Source organism: Xenopus tropicalis, chromosome 7 (genome assembly GCF_000004195.4).
Source record: "Xenopus tropicalis strain Nigerian chromosome 7, UCB_Xtro_10.0, whole genome shotgun sequence".
Classification (NCBI taxonomy): Eukaryota; Metazoa; Chordata; class Amphibia; order Anura; family Pipidae; genus Xenopus; species Xenopus tropicalis.
The window spans coordinates 75,624,999-75,640,602 of record NC_030683.2 but is presented as its reverse complement, the minus strand read 5'-3'; the positions used below and the strand labels follow the sequence as shown (position 1 = coordinate 75,640,602).

Genomic DNA, 15,604 nt, shown 5'->3' with positions numbered 1-15,604 from the left:
ATCAATTTTTCCATTATTCATAAAATTGCACCTGCCCTACTTGTTGCATCTTTACCAACAGTGCAGAAGCTTTCCATCTAGCCTGTGTGTTTAAAATGAGAGCTAGAGTTTTTGACTGTGTAATCTGTCTCTTGTCAATGTCTTCATTTTGCAGCACATCTTGAGTTACTCTAATTTGTATATAACTCAAAAAGTATCTTTTAATCACATTTGGAAAAATGCCTTTTATTCAGAGAATAGCATCTCATTTTCTATACTGCAGTTATGTGTTGTTGTTTGTTTTTAGCATACAGAGTTAAAAAAATACACGTCAGAACCGAGTGAACTAAAGAAGAGTAAAAGAAAGAGCTTCTCAATGCTTGATAACTCTGATACTTACCCATTGTCTCCATCAACTAGTCTAGAACAAAAGGTAAGGAAAACCCAAAGGCTGGGTGGCTGTGCATCCACACACATTGATTACTAATGCCAAACAATAAGAAGAGAAGAAATCGATCTGTGGTTTATTCACAGGTCAGAGGGGGCTCATTTATCATAGCAGGCACAGCATACAAAGCCTTTGCACGAAAGCTCATTCCTTTAACTGGCTTCTTAACACCTCGGAAGCCAGTTAAAAAACCAAGCGAATTGCTTGGAAATCTGCCCACAAAGATCAGGTAGCACCACAAGGGAGCTTTTAATTACAATCAAACTGATGGTTGCAGTAGCTATAGACTAGCTTTTTGCTATTAGTAAAAGTTGCAAGGGCACAGGGTTTGACCTGAAAAAAAGACGCTATCTCACCTCTGATTCTGATTCACAGACAGCAGCCCATGTGCACCTGGGAAATTCCTTGTATTTTGTGAGCACTTAAATGAACAGATGGCATTTCCTTGTGTTCATAAACCTGCCATACTCATTTCTTGGTCTGCTGGAAATGCCTGTAGTAAAAAGATGTACAAGAAATTCTAATCTATTTGCTGTTTAAATATGTTTTACGCAAAGAAATATCGATACCTGGTTGTCTGTGTTTTGTAGCCCATTTAACGCCTACTTTTGTGAGATCAGTGACCTGATCTGTATCCCTTTAGTTTAACAAGCTTTTTTTCCTGAACCACAATTAAGTAAATATCCATATAATTACCTACTATCTAATTTATGTAGATATTAAACCAATAAAGTGTTCCATCAAGTTCGCACACACAGAGATTCTTCAATAGAGGTCTATTATATATTTATAAAAAAAATATATAAAATGTCCTTGACTTTAGCATTATTAAAGCTTCCATTATGGCTAATCCCCTTTTTGTTATCCCCCATCTGTTACAATTAAAACACCCAAAGTCAGTGACCAAACAATCATGTTTAAAAGTATTATTATTATTAATATTATTATTATTAAAAAAATGTCCACTACCTGACATTACTATCTCAGTCACAATTCATATCTTAATGCCTGCAGCAATAAATCATGATAATGAGTGATAATGCTAATGATGGTTAATTTAGTGACTGGTTGTAGTAATTAATGATTGATGAGAATTATAATGCAGATATAAAGTTATAACCATGCAAAGATTGAACAGTGTGCTGTTCAGGTAGGTAAGCTGCTGGTGGCTAAAGCAGAATATACAGAAGGATGAAGACAAATATCTTAATGTCTGTAATTAGTCTACAGTTGCAAATACAGGATATGTGCCACCCAATAGATACTCTGTCAATGTGAGGATTCCTTGAGCCATTGGATCCACAAATCAAGTTATTTATTTCTCTTTCCTTGTGCATATTGGAGACAGAGCATTCCAGTACATAAGTTACTGAATTTGTTGTTTGCTCCTTGTATAGTTTTAGCTGCTGAATAAACTTTTGAGGTCTGAAATTATGTCATTTCTGTGTGCATTAGACGGTGATATTTTGGGCTTCAACTATAACTGTATATGTAGGCAATATTAGTTTTTTGAATTTTAATTATTTTATCCTCCTATATAATTATTTTATCCTTCTATAACACTTTTTCAAATTTTGTTTTTGTCTTCATTTTAGGAGATTGAGACAGATGATATGAGAAAGATGCAAGCTGCCACCACAATCCAAGCTGCGTTCCGAGGGTATAATGTTAGACATAAAGTAAAGATACACCAGGAATCATTCGTAGACAAGTGAGTGGTATATCCTGTGAATGCTACAGCTGAAAGTACAAGCCAAAGGCTGCCACTGAAAATATATATCAACTACACAGTGAAAGCAAAAGAATCCACAATAAAATCTCAGTAGCAAAAGTCTTTATTAAAAGTAACTTTTCTAATTAATATGTAATTTGGGGGGTTCGTACTGCCAGCAATGCTGTTAAAACTCAACAATGTTTTTTTTTAACACTCTGGTGAAATAAAAAGTAGTTGACTTCAATGAATTATTACACTGTCAGTATTATCATTAATTTTTTCATAGCATGAGCAAGTTTAATAGCTATATTGTAACAATCAGAGGACCTAAATTAACAACAATGGTGGCAAAAGAATCATACCGTAGAGTTACAAAAAAAAAAAGCCCCCTATATGGGTTATATGAGAATGTTTAGAATCAAGTGTATCAAATGGTGAACTTTAATTTTCACCCATTGATAAACACAGTTCTAAAAATCCCATAGAAATAAATAGAAAATGGGGTAATGTTTCTGTGGTGAGCACTAATTTCACATTTTAATAAATCTGCCCCTACATCTCCCTCACTTACACACACACACACAAGAAATCCTAGGGGCGAAAATTAATCCTGGGACCCGAAAAAGCTCTTATCCTGGTCTATTTATAGCTGGTTTCTGCTAAGTTGTTATCTTTTGTGAGCACCAATCAAAATAAATGCAAATTGCGTGAGCACAGAAATGAGTCAGAACCAGAAGTTAGAATATAATGAGGCAGACAGATACTGCTGTTAATAGCAATAATATTTACAAAAATAAAAAAATATATTTAAAAAAAAAACAGAAAAACATTGCACTCTGATAAATATTGAGTAAGGTAAATGATAGAAGTCTATGTACAAAATGTAATTAGATGTTCTAAGAGCATATCTGTTGCCTTGGTTATGGTCTTCTGTAAAATCATAACTATACCCAATTACCCCAATGTAGAATTGCAGTTCCTTCACTAAAGCAGGTGCCATCTTGGTTAGTGCTAATATCATTTGTTTTTCCTTTCTCCACTGACACCAAAAGGCTATTCATATTTTATGTACTGTAATCATTGAATAAAATAAGCTAGGCATGTGCAGGGCTTGGGTTTGGAAAATGTGCACGTTCTCACCCAAGCCAGAAACAGAAGTTTGCTGACATAGATTTTGTCTAAAAGGTACATTTTATAAAGGGGTTTTAGGACAAAGATACACAAGAAGATTAGTCGCTGCAACTGGTGTGCAATTGGTCCCGGTAACTCATATTTTGACCTTTGGCAGCTAAATTGCATCAATTAGTTGCCACGAAGCAAATTCTTAAAAGTCGTGCCGGCTAATCACCTCGAGCATAACTCATTACAACTTTTCCTAGTTCATTGCGGGTATAGATGTAAAGATTTTTTGATGGCCTCCACCTCAATCAGCCAAGGCTAATTGTCATACCATCATATTTTTCTTTATTATGCAGTACTGAATAAACTTTATTTAATAAACTGGCACCCATATGTGAGGTAAATCAAGCATATCAGACATTAAGAGAGATTACAGGTGCCGTTTTTTTAATGACAGTGTATGTATATATATAATATATATACTGGGCTCTTTCTTAAGTATACATTTTGTTAATTGAATTGCATATATTCATGAACCTTATAGCATCACTTTAAAACATTAGAGGAGTCTTTGCTATAAGAGGGTTTCCAAAAAAAAGCCCTGCTGTTTGTGTACAATAATGAAAATTAGGAAGTATTTTGGTTTATTTTAAAGATTTTCCCTCTACCTGTTTTATTTTAGCTATATGAAACCTGAACCTGAGCATGAAGATACTGATCAAGCTAAAGAGACAAAATGTGATTTGATGGAAAATGAGGATTGTGAATTTAACAGCAAAGCAGATAATAATGAGATGCATGATGAAAAGGTGGAGATACCAGACTCCATATCAGCTGATGAGTTGGTGAAAAGCGAAGAATTTCAAGAAGCAATCACAGACAGTGGAGAGAAAGATGAAGAAATAAATTTAGTTGGCAGAGAAGGGAAAGAAAGGGAGTTTAATAGCCTCAAACCGGAAGGCTCGGGAGGACAGGAAGTTGATAGACAAGAACAATTTACAGAAGTTTCAGAATTGGAGATTAAAGAACCTGATGACAGTATGCAAAATGACACTATTAAAGATGCTACTTCTGAGGAAAAAGAAGAAAGAATAAATGATGTTGTGGAGCATTATATGATAACCACTGGGAAGAGGGGAGAAACTACACAAGATGATAATTTATCAGATCTAACAGATCAGTCTGCTACCTATGAAATACAAAATACTGAAGTGAATACTACAAATGAAAGTATTCTGCCTGATCTTTTGTATTCCCAAACCAATGAATTGGAAAGCTCAAGTAACCAGCTTCTAGATACTAGTAGTAAAGAGCCTAATCCATTAGCTGACAGTAACATAGACATTCTAAATGAACAGTCCTCAGTACATATAGATACATCTGACATGGAGAATCTTAGTGGCAAGCCTGATCCAGAGCTTTTACATAACATTATGGAGAGTCTTGGTAACCAGACAGTTCTTGAACATGAAGATAGGAGTAACCTGGAATCTCCTAAAGAGGTAAGTGTTAGGGTGAAGACACATAGAAGCTACTTAGTAGTAGCTAATTGTCACGGCTACTAAATGCCAGAAAATACCCTGTCATACACAATACAGAGAATTGCCTCTGCTAAAACACAAATAGAGACAAATATTAATAAATGATCAGCATTGTCTATTTCTGCACAACAAGTAGCTGCTACTAGTAGCTCTGTCTGTCTTCACTATTATAGTTACTTATATTTCACATTGGAGTTCCATGACCTATATAAAAGCACTCGACTTTTCGCCTTGTGCCTTTATGGGGTCATGGAATTCCTCAATGATGTATAATATCCTTATATTTAAAAATAGGGGAAACATTCACTATGTTATGAAGATGTTCAGTACAGGAAGTAACAGCAATATTAATTGCTATTGTATAAGCTCTTTTGGGCAAAACTCTCTTTACCTCATGGAAGTAAAACTGGAGATTTTTTTTCTGTGACCATATAACAGCATTCCGTCTTAAAGCAGTAAAAAAATGATCTGAATTAGCAAGTTTAAAACTGTAGGATAGGCGTGCATTTTGTTTATGCTGCTTCTGAAAGAATAGCTTTAAAGCAAGACTGAATTTTCATGTTCATGGCAAGAATTATTATGTTATCCTGTTTTAGCAGAACAACATTTCCCATTTGTAGCTAACATTTAATATAAATCCATTTTCTAATTTCTGGCAATTTGTGGAGACACGTGTCTGGCAATTTGTGTAGCCTGGGATTGAGATAGAGAGAACACCAAGGGGGCTGTGAGAGAGAGAAAACTGTGCCTGGAGAAAGCCCATGTTTAGGAAAGTGCTGGCAGCGAAGACAGCTTGGAATTAGGCTGTGTGGCCTAGCTGATAGAGATAGAAAAGTTGATCTTTGTTGGTGAACTGTGTGTAACGGTGCCAACATTGTGGTGGCCCAGTGGGTGAGAGAGGGCCTGGGTTAGCCAGGAAAACTACATTCTCAACTGTGAGAGAGTACATATTTGTATAGTAAAGCACCCTGTTTTAAGTCGAATAAAGTAAACGTAAAGTCCTTTTTTTGCCGTATTTTTTGTCTACCATTTCAAAAACTTCCCACACATAATACACCATGTATATGGGAAAAGATGCATTGGGGTGCACTAGGAAACCTCACACAAGGGTAACCACATGACTAAATAATCACATTCATGCATTCTTTTTGTTTATCTTTTATCGTTTATTACTGTTTTCTTCTTTCTTCTTACATTTTCCTTTGTTGTCACCTTAAAAGGGGTATAAACTCAATATAAAATTCTACAATGTAAAGCAAATGTAACTTTGATTCACTGATATTGTAATTATTTGGAAATGTTATTTAAAGGAGAAGGAAAGATAAAAACTAAGTAAGCTTTATCAGAAAGGTCTATGTAAATACAGCCATAAGCAATTACAGAAATGCTGCACTACGTCCTCTATCAAAAGAAACACAGGATTTCTTGTCTCTTTTTTTTGTAAACATGATGTTCCAATGTCTGACTTCCTCTCTCAGAAACAGCCTTAATTCTCGAGGCCAGAGTCTGCGCAGTTCTCTTCTCTCTCCCCTCTCCTGTTCGCCCTTCCCACCAGAATGCTAAGAACTCCCTCCCCCCTCCCTTAGGAATGTGTGATCTCGGCTATATCGGCTAGAGACTGCAGGAAGGAAGCTGCTTAAAATGGCAGCTGCTATCTTAAAGGAGAAGGAAAGCTTAAGTCACTTGGGGGTGCCAAAATGTTAGGCACCCCCAAGTGACTTAAATTGCTTACCTTGTACCCCAGGCTGGTGCCCCTATTAAGAGAGAACAGCACCAGCCCGGGGTACCTGCGATCGCTTCCTTCTTCCGAGTTGGCGCGCTGCACATGCGCAGTAGAGTGAAAAGCTGAACTTTAACAACAAAGTCGGCTTCTCACTCTAATGCGCATGCGCCGGCCCAGGGAATTCGCCACAGAAGGAACGCAGAAGAAGGAAGGGCTCCGGAAGAGCTACAGGTACCCCGGGCTGGTGCAGTTTTCTCCCAACAGTGGCACCAGCCTGGGGTACAAGGTAATCGTTTTAAGTCACTTGGGGGTGCCTAACATTTTGGCCTTTCCTTCTCCTTTAAGTAAAAAGCGAAAGCTTCTAAAGCTGTTTACTCAGGTATGTTAATGGTTTTTGCAGAATAAATATATTGTTCTATGTGGCACTAATGTGGCAAATCTATTGGCAGTAAAATGCCAAAATGACTTTCCTTCTCATTTAACGCTTTAAATGCCAATGGCGTACGGCGTACGTTGTTGCAGGAAAAGGCTTTATCTGCCAACAACGTGTGCTGTACGTCATTTGGCAGATAAAGATTCTCTCTGCAGAAGCGGCAGTCTGCTGTTTCCCCCCCAAGAGCCGGCCCACTGACCAGAACTGTTCGTTTTTTTGTTTCATTTTGCACACTCATATACACTTATATACACTCATACACACTTAAACACTGTGACACTACTTTTACACAATCTTGTTTTCTGTATTATTTTTTTCTTTTTTTTTTTCCATTTTACCGCTCGTTTTTAGTTTATTTTCCCTAAAAACTGTTTATTCTGACAGCGTGACTATTGGATCAGATATTCTGACCACTAATTACACTGTTGTGTGACTTATTTTGTTGTTTCGCTGATTTGCACAATTTTTGTGGTTTTATTGCATTTTTATCCCTGTATAAGTGTTCCTGATCTGTTTTAGCATAGCTTTGCCAGGTGTTACTTTGGTGTACAAAAATAACTTTACCTATTTTGAATTCATCAGAATGTGTACTTTCCAAAAATATATGGTTTTCTAGGGGTCTCTGTATAATTGGGGGGGGGGTTACGGCACATAATACACTGTCAGGGGGCTCGGTGTGCAAAAGCTGAGTTGGCAGGCGAGAAATCCATATGTGCTATTTTCATTTTGGGGTCAGTACATACCACAGACTTTGGTATATCTATGCATATTGGGCATCAAACTGTTCAGTAGATCTTAGGTGTTCCTATTTGGGATGATTTGCCTTTATACGCAAGAAATTGTGTGAGATAAATGCAGCAAACTGCAACATTTTTAGGCGATTTTCTATCTATAAAAATCGGCAAACTTAGGAAAGCTTTGCGGCTAGGTTCTTTGGATTAAAAGGAAATGTGTACCTATTTGAGATTCAGGGGAAAGTGTACTTTCCAAAAATATATGGCTTTCTGGGGTGAGCGTACTTTTTTGTAGCATTATCCCACATAAAGGATGTAAATGTGTTGATTTTCTGAAATAACACATCATATGGGGGTATGTTCCTATTGGGGCCCCTACATGCCACATATTTAGGTAAACCTATACATATTGGGTATCAAACTGTTAGTGGACCCCTGGCATTCAAAAGTGGAAGCTTTGAGCGGATTTTTGGAAACGTCATCAAAATTGCTAACTTTAGAAATGCATTGCGGCTTGGTACTTTGGAGTAGAAAGACATGGGTACCCATTTTAGATTCGGGGGAATGTGTACTTTCCAAAATTATGTGACTTTCTGGGGTGAGCATACTTTTTACTAGCTGATAGATCATACGTGGGTATGTTCACATTGGGGCCCCTACACGTCACATACTTAGGTAAACCTATACATATTGGGCATCAAACTGTTCAGTGGACCCCTGGCATTCATATTTAGGGTGTTTTATTTGGTTACTTTGTGACCTGTAGGAGATAAGATACTATAGACTGGAAGCTTTGAAGCAATTTTTTAAAAACTTCACACATTTTGATAAAAACGTATAACTTTAGGAAAGCATTGTGACTTGATAGTTTGGAGTAGACAGACAGGTGTGCCTACTCTGGATTCCCCAGAATCTGTTTTTTCCAGAAATGTGCAATTTTCTGGGATAAACCTTCTGTTAGTGGAAGTTTTGGCCTTGAAATCTAAAGTATGCAGCTTTCTGAAGCAGTGCTTTGGAAATTTGGTAGTGAGAATTCTCCATAAAACTATATATATTTGGTATACGTTCATGGAGACATGGGACTTTACAAATCAGTTGTATTTTTGTTTCTGGTATGTGTGTTTATATTATGGAAAATATAATTTTTTAAAAATTTTTAGACATTTAGAAGCCTATATCTTGTTACAGAATTGGAATTACACTAAAATTCTACCATATTTTGAAAGCTTAGGTTGTCCTGAAAAAAACAATATATTGTTTTTCTGGGTAAACTAAAAGTCCCCCCGAGGAAAGGCCCCTAAAGTGAAACAGTGCAAAATGTTCAAAACTGTCTGGCAATACAAGTTCCGCTTTGACCAAACGCCTGGCAGTGAAAGGGTTAAGGCAGTGTATTTGTATTCTTTGCACTGCACCTTTGGCTCTAAGTACATTTACTTTTATCTAGTAACCCAATTTACAAAAAGCACAAAATGACAGGAAGGCCATATCCCATAGACTCCATCTTAAGCAAATAGTTCACAAAATCAAATTATTACCTTTTTCACTGTAATGATATCAGCAAAGCTGTACTTGATTATAACTAAGATATCATGAATCCATATTGGTAGTATTAGGTTTATTCAAAGGAGACATATAGCAATCTTGAAGGCAATAATGAATACTTCATTGTGCTGGTCTCACTCTGGAATAAAAATTATCATCAAATTTAAAAAAATGTGCCCTTTTATTGCAGCTTTAAATAGATACAATATAGATACTAGAAATTTAGTAGGAGACAAATGTCCAGTCACTTAAGCAAAGACAGGCTTCAGTTCCCTATCAGGTTCACCTAGCTGCTGTTTGGTTACTATTTTACAGGGCTTTGTGCCAAGTGCCGGTGGCACCCCTGCACAGCCTTGAAAAGGAATGAGCTGGAAGTGAAACACAATATGTCGCTTTTCAAGTTTAATAAAATTTTTTGTAGACATATGGTGTGGTGGTTTGGTTGAAATTACCAAAAGATAATGGATATCTACACCTATACTATGTAGAGATTGTATTGCCTGACTAATACAACACTGTTCCAGGGTAATTTTGTCCACACAACAGCACCACACTCTAAGGATTGCTACCATGTAGCTGCCCCTGTGCATGGAATACTATATAGATACTGAATCAAACACAACCAGCACCAAGGGTCTTGTGGTTCAAATAAATATTAGTGTATTATAATTGCATGTACAACCGAGGTTTCGGTCCCTTTTGGGACCTTTTTCAAGGTTGTGTATATATGTATATGTGTGTAAATAATAAGATATTCATATAAATGCATATTGAAAGCAAATTATTCCTTCCTTTCCGTTCAGCTTTTAAATGTTGTCATTATCATATATATATGTATATACTCTATATGAGCTAATGGACAGGTTAAATAATAGCAATATATTGTCAGTTTTAGCAATCTGCATCAATGCTGTTTCCCCTTCATTAATTTAATTGGCAGCAGAGGGATTTGAGATGGTGAGAGACGTAGCTAAATTTGGGATTGTGTTAGCTGATTGTAGCTGTAGTGTTTGGAACATATTGAGGGAGAATGCTGACAAGCTGTCATCAAGTATAAAGTAATAGTAACAGAAGCAGGAATAATTCAGTGTATAAATTCAGATTTTGCTATAGGGCAGTATATAAAGCAACATATTCCAGATATGTTTGCTTCTTTAGTCCCGTGGGATTTAGTTTTCATTTTGCAATCTAGAGCAATATGTGTAGTACATTATCCATTCCTGTGACATTTGTACTCTTATTAGTGCAGATTCAAATACAGAGTTCTGGCAGCAATATTTCATTTGCCAGTTGCAGAAAATGAAAACACAGTATCCTTACACAAATGACCTATTTTGCAATTTATGCATAAATATATTGATCTGAGAATAATGCTGAATAGATATTACAGTGACATCAATAAATATTAACAGTAATAATGTACCACAAAGCAGTGATGTTAGTATAGATCCCCAATGGTTTGGGTTTGTATTTTTGTGTACACTTCATCTGGAAGAACTAGTGCTATAGTCGCTCTTGTCATTCTAAATCTATATTTTTCCCTGCAGTTTTTTCTATTTTTGAGACATAACTATCATTGTGCAGTAAATGGATTTTGGGCCAGAAAGGTGCTCAAAGTTTTTAATGCAATTTCATATCTTACTTAAGGATCAGGAATCATTCAAAAAACAAAAATTGATTGACAGTAAGGCTTAATTTTTATTTTTTAGCAAATAAAAGACCAAAAAACAGGTAATAGTTAATGTGTTAATAACAGTAAATAGCAGATTATTTTTAAAGGACAAAGAAAGGTACAATCACTGGGAGGGGGGGGGGGGTGCCAAAATGTTAGGCTCCCCCAGTGATTGTAATCGCTTACCTTATACCCCAGGAGAAAACCACACCAGCCTTGGGTAGCTGCAAGACCGATCCTCTTCCTTCTTCTGTCTTCACTTGCATATGCCTTTCCTTTTCCTTTAAATACCATTGCCTGCATCAGACTAAAATGGTTTGTTTTTAGGTGAGCCACTTCTTTACGACATTAATAGGTGCCAGAATTAAAATAGAGCCTTATATAAAGTAGAATATATATAGAATACTGAACCAAACCCTCCCTAACATTTAACCCTTCCAAATCATAATTAGCATATGCTAATTTATGCTAATTTGGTATCGGTTTGGCCAGGACCATGGATTCGAACCCTGCCGAATACTGAACGGAATCCTGGATTCGGTGCATCCCTAATATAAAGTACTTATTTTTAAGCCAAAGGACAAAAAAGTTAATAGGTCATAGTGATATGCAGCAAGTAATCCTAACCTGCTGCTTTACAACCCCTCATGACTCCTCCGTTTTATATCATGCAATTGGCCAACCCACTAATGCTATTACTAATGGGCTGGTGGCATCATAACATGGCAGGGGGTTGGTGCAATGAGTAACCAATGGAAAGGACAGCATGGTATATGCCTGGTCTACCCAAATTCACACCTACAGCTTAAAGGAGATATATTGGATAAATGAGAAAAACCCAAATTTTGTAGACAATTATGAATAATATATGGTGCTGGTTTCACTTTGGGCTAAACATTAATCCTATCTGTAAAAATGGCCCCTTTATTGGAGCTCCCTATAGATCCTATCAATTCTCTGTCCGTGTTTCAAATGAAGGGTGGGCATGTCCTAACAGCCCCTGCCAGAAGCACAGTAGGAGGGGGAGAGCCAATCACAGCCCTGCACTCACACAAGCAAAGACAGGCTTCAGTTCCCTATCAGGTCAGCCTAGCTGCTGAAAGGTTCCTATCCTACAGTGCAGTGTACTGAGAGCCACTGGCTCCCCTGCACATCCAGAGAATTCAGGCAGCAGGAAGTGGAACAGATGGGCGAGACTAGTGGGGTTTGGGGGGAATTTCTCAATAAATCAGTTGGAAACACAACTTTTTTTAGCACAGTCCTTATATATTTAGAGGAGTATAATTCATTGGTACATTCTTAATTTTTAGATGATATGTCTCCTTTAAAATATTAAAAAACAAAAACAATTATGACAATGGATGGAGGCAAGGCTCCTGAACATTACCATAAAGGGGTAGTTCACCTTTAAATACGTCTTTAGTAGATGTCGACATTAATATTTTGAGACAATTTGCAGTTGGTCTTCATTTTTTATTGTTTTTTTAGTTATTTAGCTTTTAGTTTTGCAGCTCTCCAGTTTGTTATTTCAGCAGCTATCTTGTTGCTTGGGTCTTATTTACCCTAGCAACCAGACCAGTTTAAATGAGTGACAGAAATATGAAAAGGAAAGGGTCTGCATAGAAACATAAATGATACAAAGTAACAATAACACTGTAGCCTCACAAAGCAATAGTTTTTGGTTGCTGGTGCCAGTGACTCCATTTGAAATCTGGAAAGAAGCAGAAGAGGAAGGAAAATATTTCACAAGCTATAAAAATAATGAAAAACAAATGCAAATTTGCTAGGAATAGGGTATTATATAACATACTAAAATGAAAACTTAAAGGTGAACCACATTTAACATTTGAATTATGTCAGATTACCGTATATACGCGAGTATAAGCCGATCCGAGTATAAGCCGAGGTACCTAATTTTACCTAAGAAAACTGGAAAAACGTATTGACTCGAGTATAAGCCTAGGCATCCATTTCTTTAAACACACCTGTATACTAGCTTGTGTCAGAGTAGCAAGGACAGCGCCGGATTACTTGTCAAACCGGCCAACCATGTTATCATTTTAATTTGGGTGATTAGAAAGGAAAGGTTTGCATGTAGTACAGTGATATCCCGGCTCCTGCAATGTCATCCAGCTGTCTGTACCACAAGAACACCCTGATCAAAGGTACCTGTTGTGTTATCCCGCTCGCACCCCCCCCCCCGTGCAGCCCGTACGCGAAAGCGAGCCTGTGTTGTCCCAAGTATTTTTGCTTTCATTATACATCACTAAAATAGAAGTAATGTGCCTTTGAAGTTGCCTTTTGTTCTACTTTAATAAAAATTTCCTTACAAGCATAGCAAGCACCGGCCAGCCACCCATTTCCTGCTGGCTTTTCCCAGGCTATCCAGGAGAGGTGGAGCTCTGAATTTTGTAGTATAGGATGCCAGCCAATCAGCAGCCAGGTAGACATGACCATACTACAATGCATGTTGTTTGCCTTTTGTAACACAAAACCAGACAGGATCTACGGGGAGCTGTAATGTTTAAAATCAGTTATCCTTTTTTTATTACATTCTCTAAGTGAGTCTCTGTTATCTCTGTTATCCCCCCCCCCGGGCAGCCCGTACGAAAGCGACCCCCCTGCAAAGGCAGCGCGAAATACCTTGTCTCAGCCACCGGGCGCATACCGGCATTCGGCACGCACACACACGTGTCATGTCGCACTCTGCGTGACGCGCATGAGTGCGCGCCGAATGCTCTAGCCGCGGTTGATGGCTGTAACAAGGTATTACGGGCTGCCTTTGCAGGGGGGTGATCGCAGAGTCAGTGCGCACATGAACACGGGTCGGGCGGGGTGGTCGTGCACGCTTGTCCGGCCACGAGAGGTGGTTGCGGGTGCGTAGGCCAGCGTTACAGCAGCATCTACCGTATATACGCGAATATAAGCCGAGGGTTACTTTTTGAGCTCTTTTTTTGGGCTGAAAATCTCGGCTTATACTCGAGTATATACGGTACTAGGCAACTTTGTATATGTTGCTTGTGATGTGGAAAATTGCTTACTTTTTAAATCAGTAGAGGGACACATACTTTCTTAAAACAACAGTCATTTTTACTTTACAAGAACATCTTGCAGGACCAAAAACAGTCAGTTAAATGGTTTTCTGTTATAAATACGGAGTAATAACCTTGAGTAGAAATTATTCCATTTCCACTTTTAATACATCTTGTGGGATGTATTGTATGTGCAGCCCTAGAATAATACTTGATAATCTTACCACCTGTCATCACTGCCCTACAGTAAATGGGGCTTTGACAGCATCAGATACATTTCCATATGGCAAGGTATGCATGAGTTATATATTTCTCTTGGTCATGCTATGCTTTGGCAGGTGGACAACAGATTAGCTTTCAAATGTTAGACTTCTACTTCTGCCACCTACTTAGCCCTATTATCCTCAATGTAGCTTAATTGCACTTTAATACCATACCCAGTTAGTAAAATCACAACTTTGTAACATTTCACTGTTGTGTTGGGAGTGTCCTGGAGATGACTATTTCTACATTTATTGATTTTGAAAAATTAACTTTAAATGCAGAGTGCTTCAGTGTATAGCAATTAGCCTATCCCTGATAATGGACATAATTTGCATATAGGAATGTTAATAATAATAATTCTCATTATTTTGTGTATCTGATATGTTGCCAGAATACATTTGTAAGAAATAAAGTAGCATTAAGAGCTGCTCACTTTTTACAGATGTGAAGGCAGATTATGACTTTAAATGGTAGACGTTCCTTTTGGAAGAATATATAATGTTCCTTTACCTGCAGCAGCTATGGAAGTTATTAATGCATGGTAAGTCAGTGCTTCTGTTACAATGTAACTTGTGCAGCTATATTTACAAATTTTAATAATTGAACATGAAGTCCTTGATGATACAGCCTCCAGAGGGAAACTTCAATCCCAGCTTAGGTCTATTCTTGGCTCAAAGTACTGGATGTATTACAGTATATTTCTCCAAGGTAGCCCAGCATGAAACACTAAAGATGAGCTTAATACATTACATTACTCCAGACATTAAGAATACAGAAGAAGAGATTAATCAGGAGAAATTTAAATCAGGCTTGAATACTCGTGTTTTCCCACAATACAGCATGCATAATAGTGGGTGCTCAGTAAGCAGTTTCAACAACAACTAACACAAGAATTAGTGTCCATTTTGGCAAATTGCATTTAGGTTGTTGTGCATATTTTGGTGTGTGAATGGTAGTACTTGTGCTCCATATTGATAATTAGTAGTCATTGGTGAAATGTTTTTTGCAGCTATATATTGCAATTTGGTAGGGAAAACTTGTCATAACAGGTCAAGGGTGTACTTTCCAAAAGTTGACCTATTGCAAGGAGCAATTATATATGGTTTTTTAGTTACACTATGCAGTTTATGATTTATGTTGTGTGCTTAATATCTCCCAGAAACATAGAATGTAGTAATGGACTATCAAACAGGAAGTACACAGTACATGAGTTGTCCTGGTTGCCTTATATTACCACAGACATCCTATAGTGAAGCTTCACTGAATTTTTATTTTAATATTGTTTGTTTTTTGTCCAGCATACCAATTATTCAAAGGACATAAACTTATGAAGTCATATAAAGATCATTGGAGTCATTGGCCTGGAGCCACTGAGCCATAAATATGTAAAAGCACAAAGAAAC

The 15,604-nt window shown here is 37.3% G+C and overlaps 1 protein-coding gene across 3 annotated transcripts in view; it reads left to right on the top strand.

Annotated features, from left to right (window-relative positions):
• spa17 (sperm autoantigenic protein 17) overlaps positions 1-15,604 on the top strand; it is a 73,160-nt gene that overhangs the window by 28,418 nt on the left and 29,138 nt on the right. For all 3 annotated transcript variants that reach the window (XM_012966400.3, XM_012966399.3, NM_001006757.1), the window contains 3 exon segments: positions 287-412; positions 2,023-2,138; positions 3,943-4,762. In XM_012966400.3, coding sequence (XP_012821854.1) covers positions 287-412; positions 2,023-2,138; positions 3,943-4,762 — 1,062 coding nt within the window.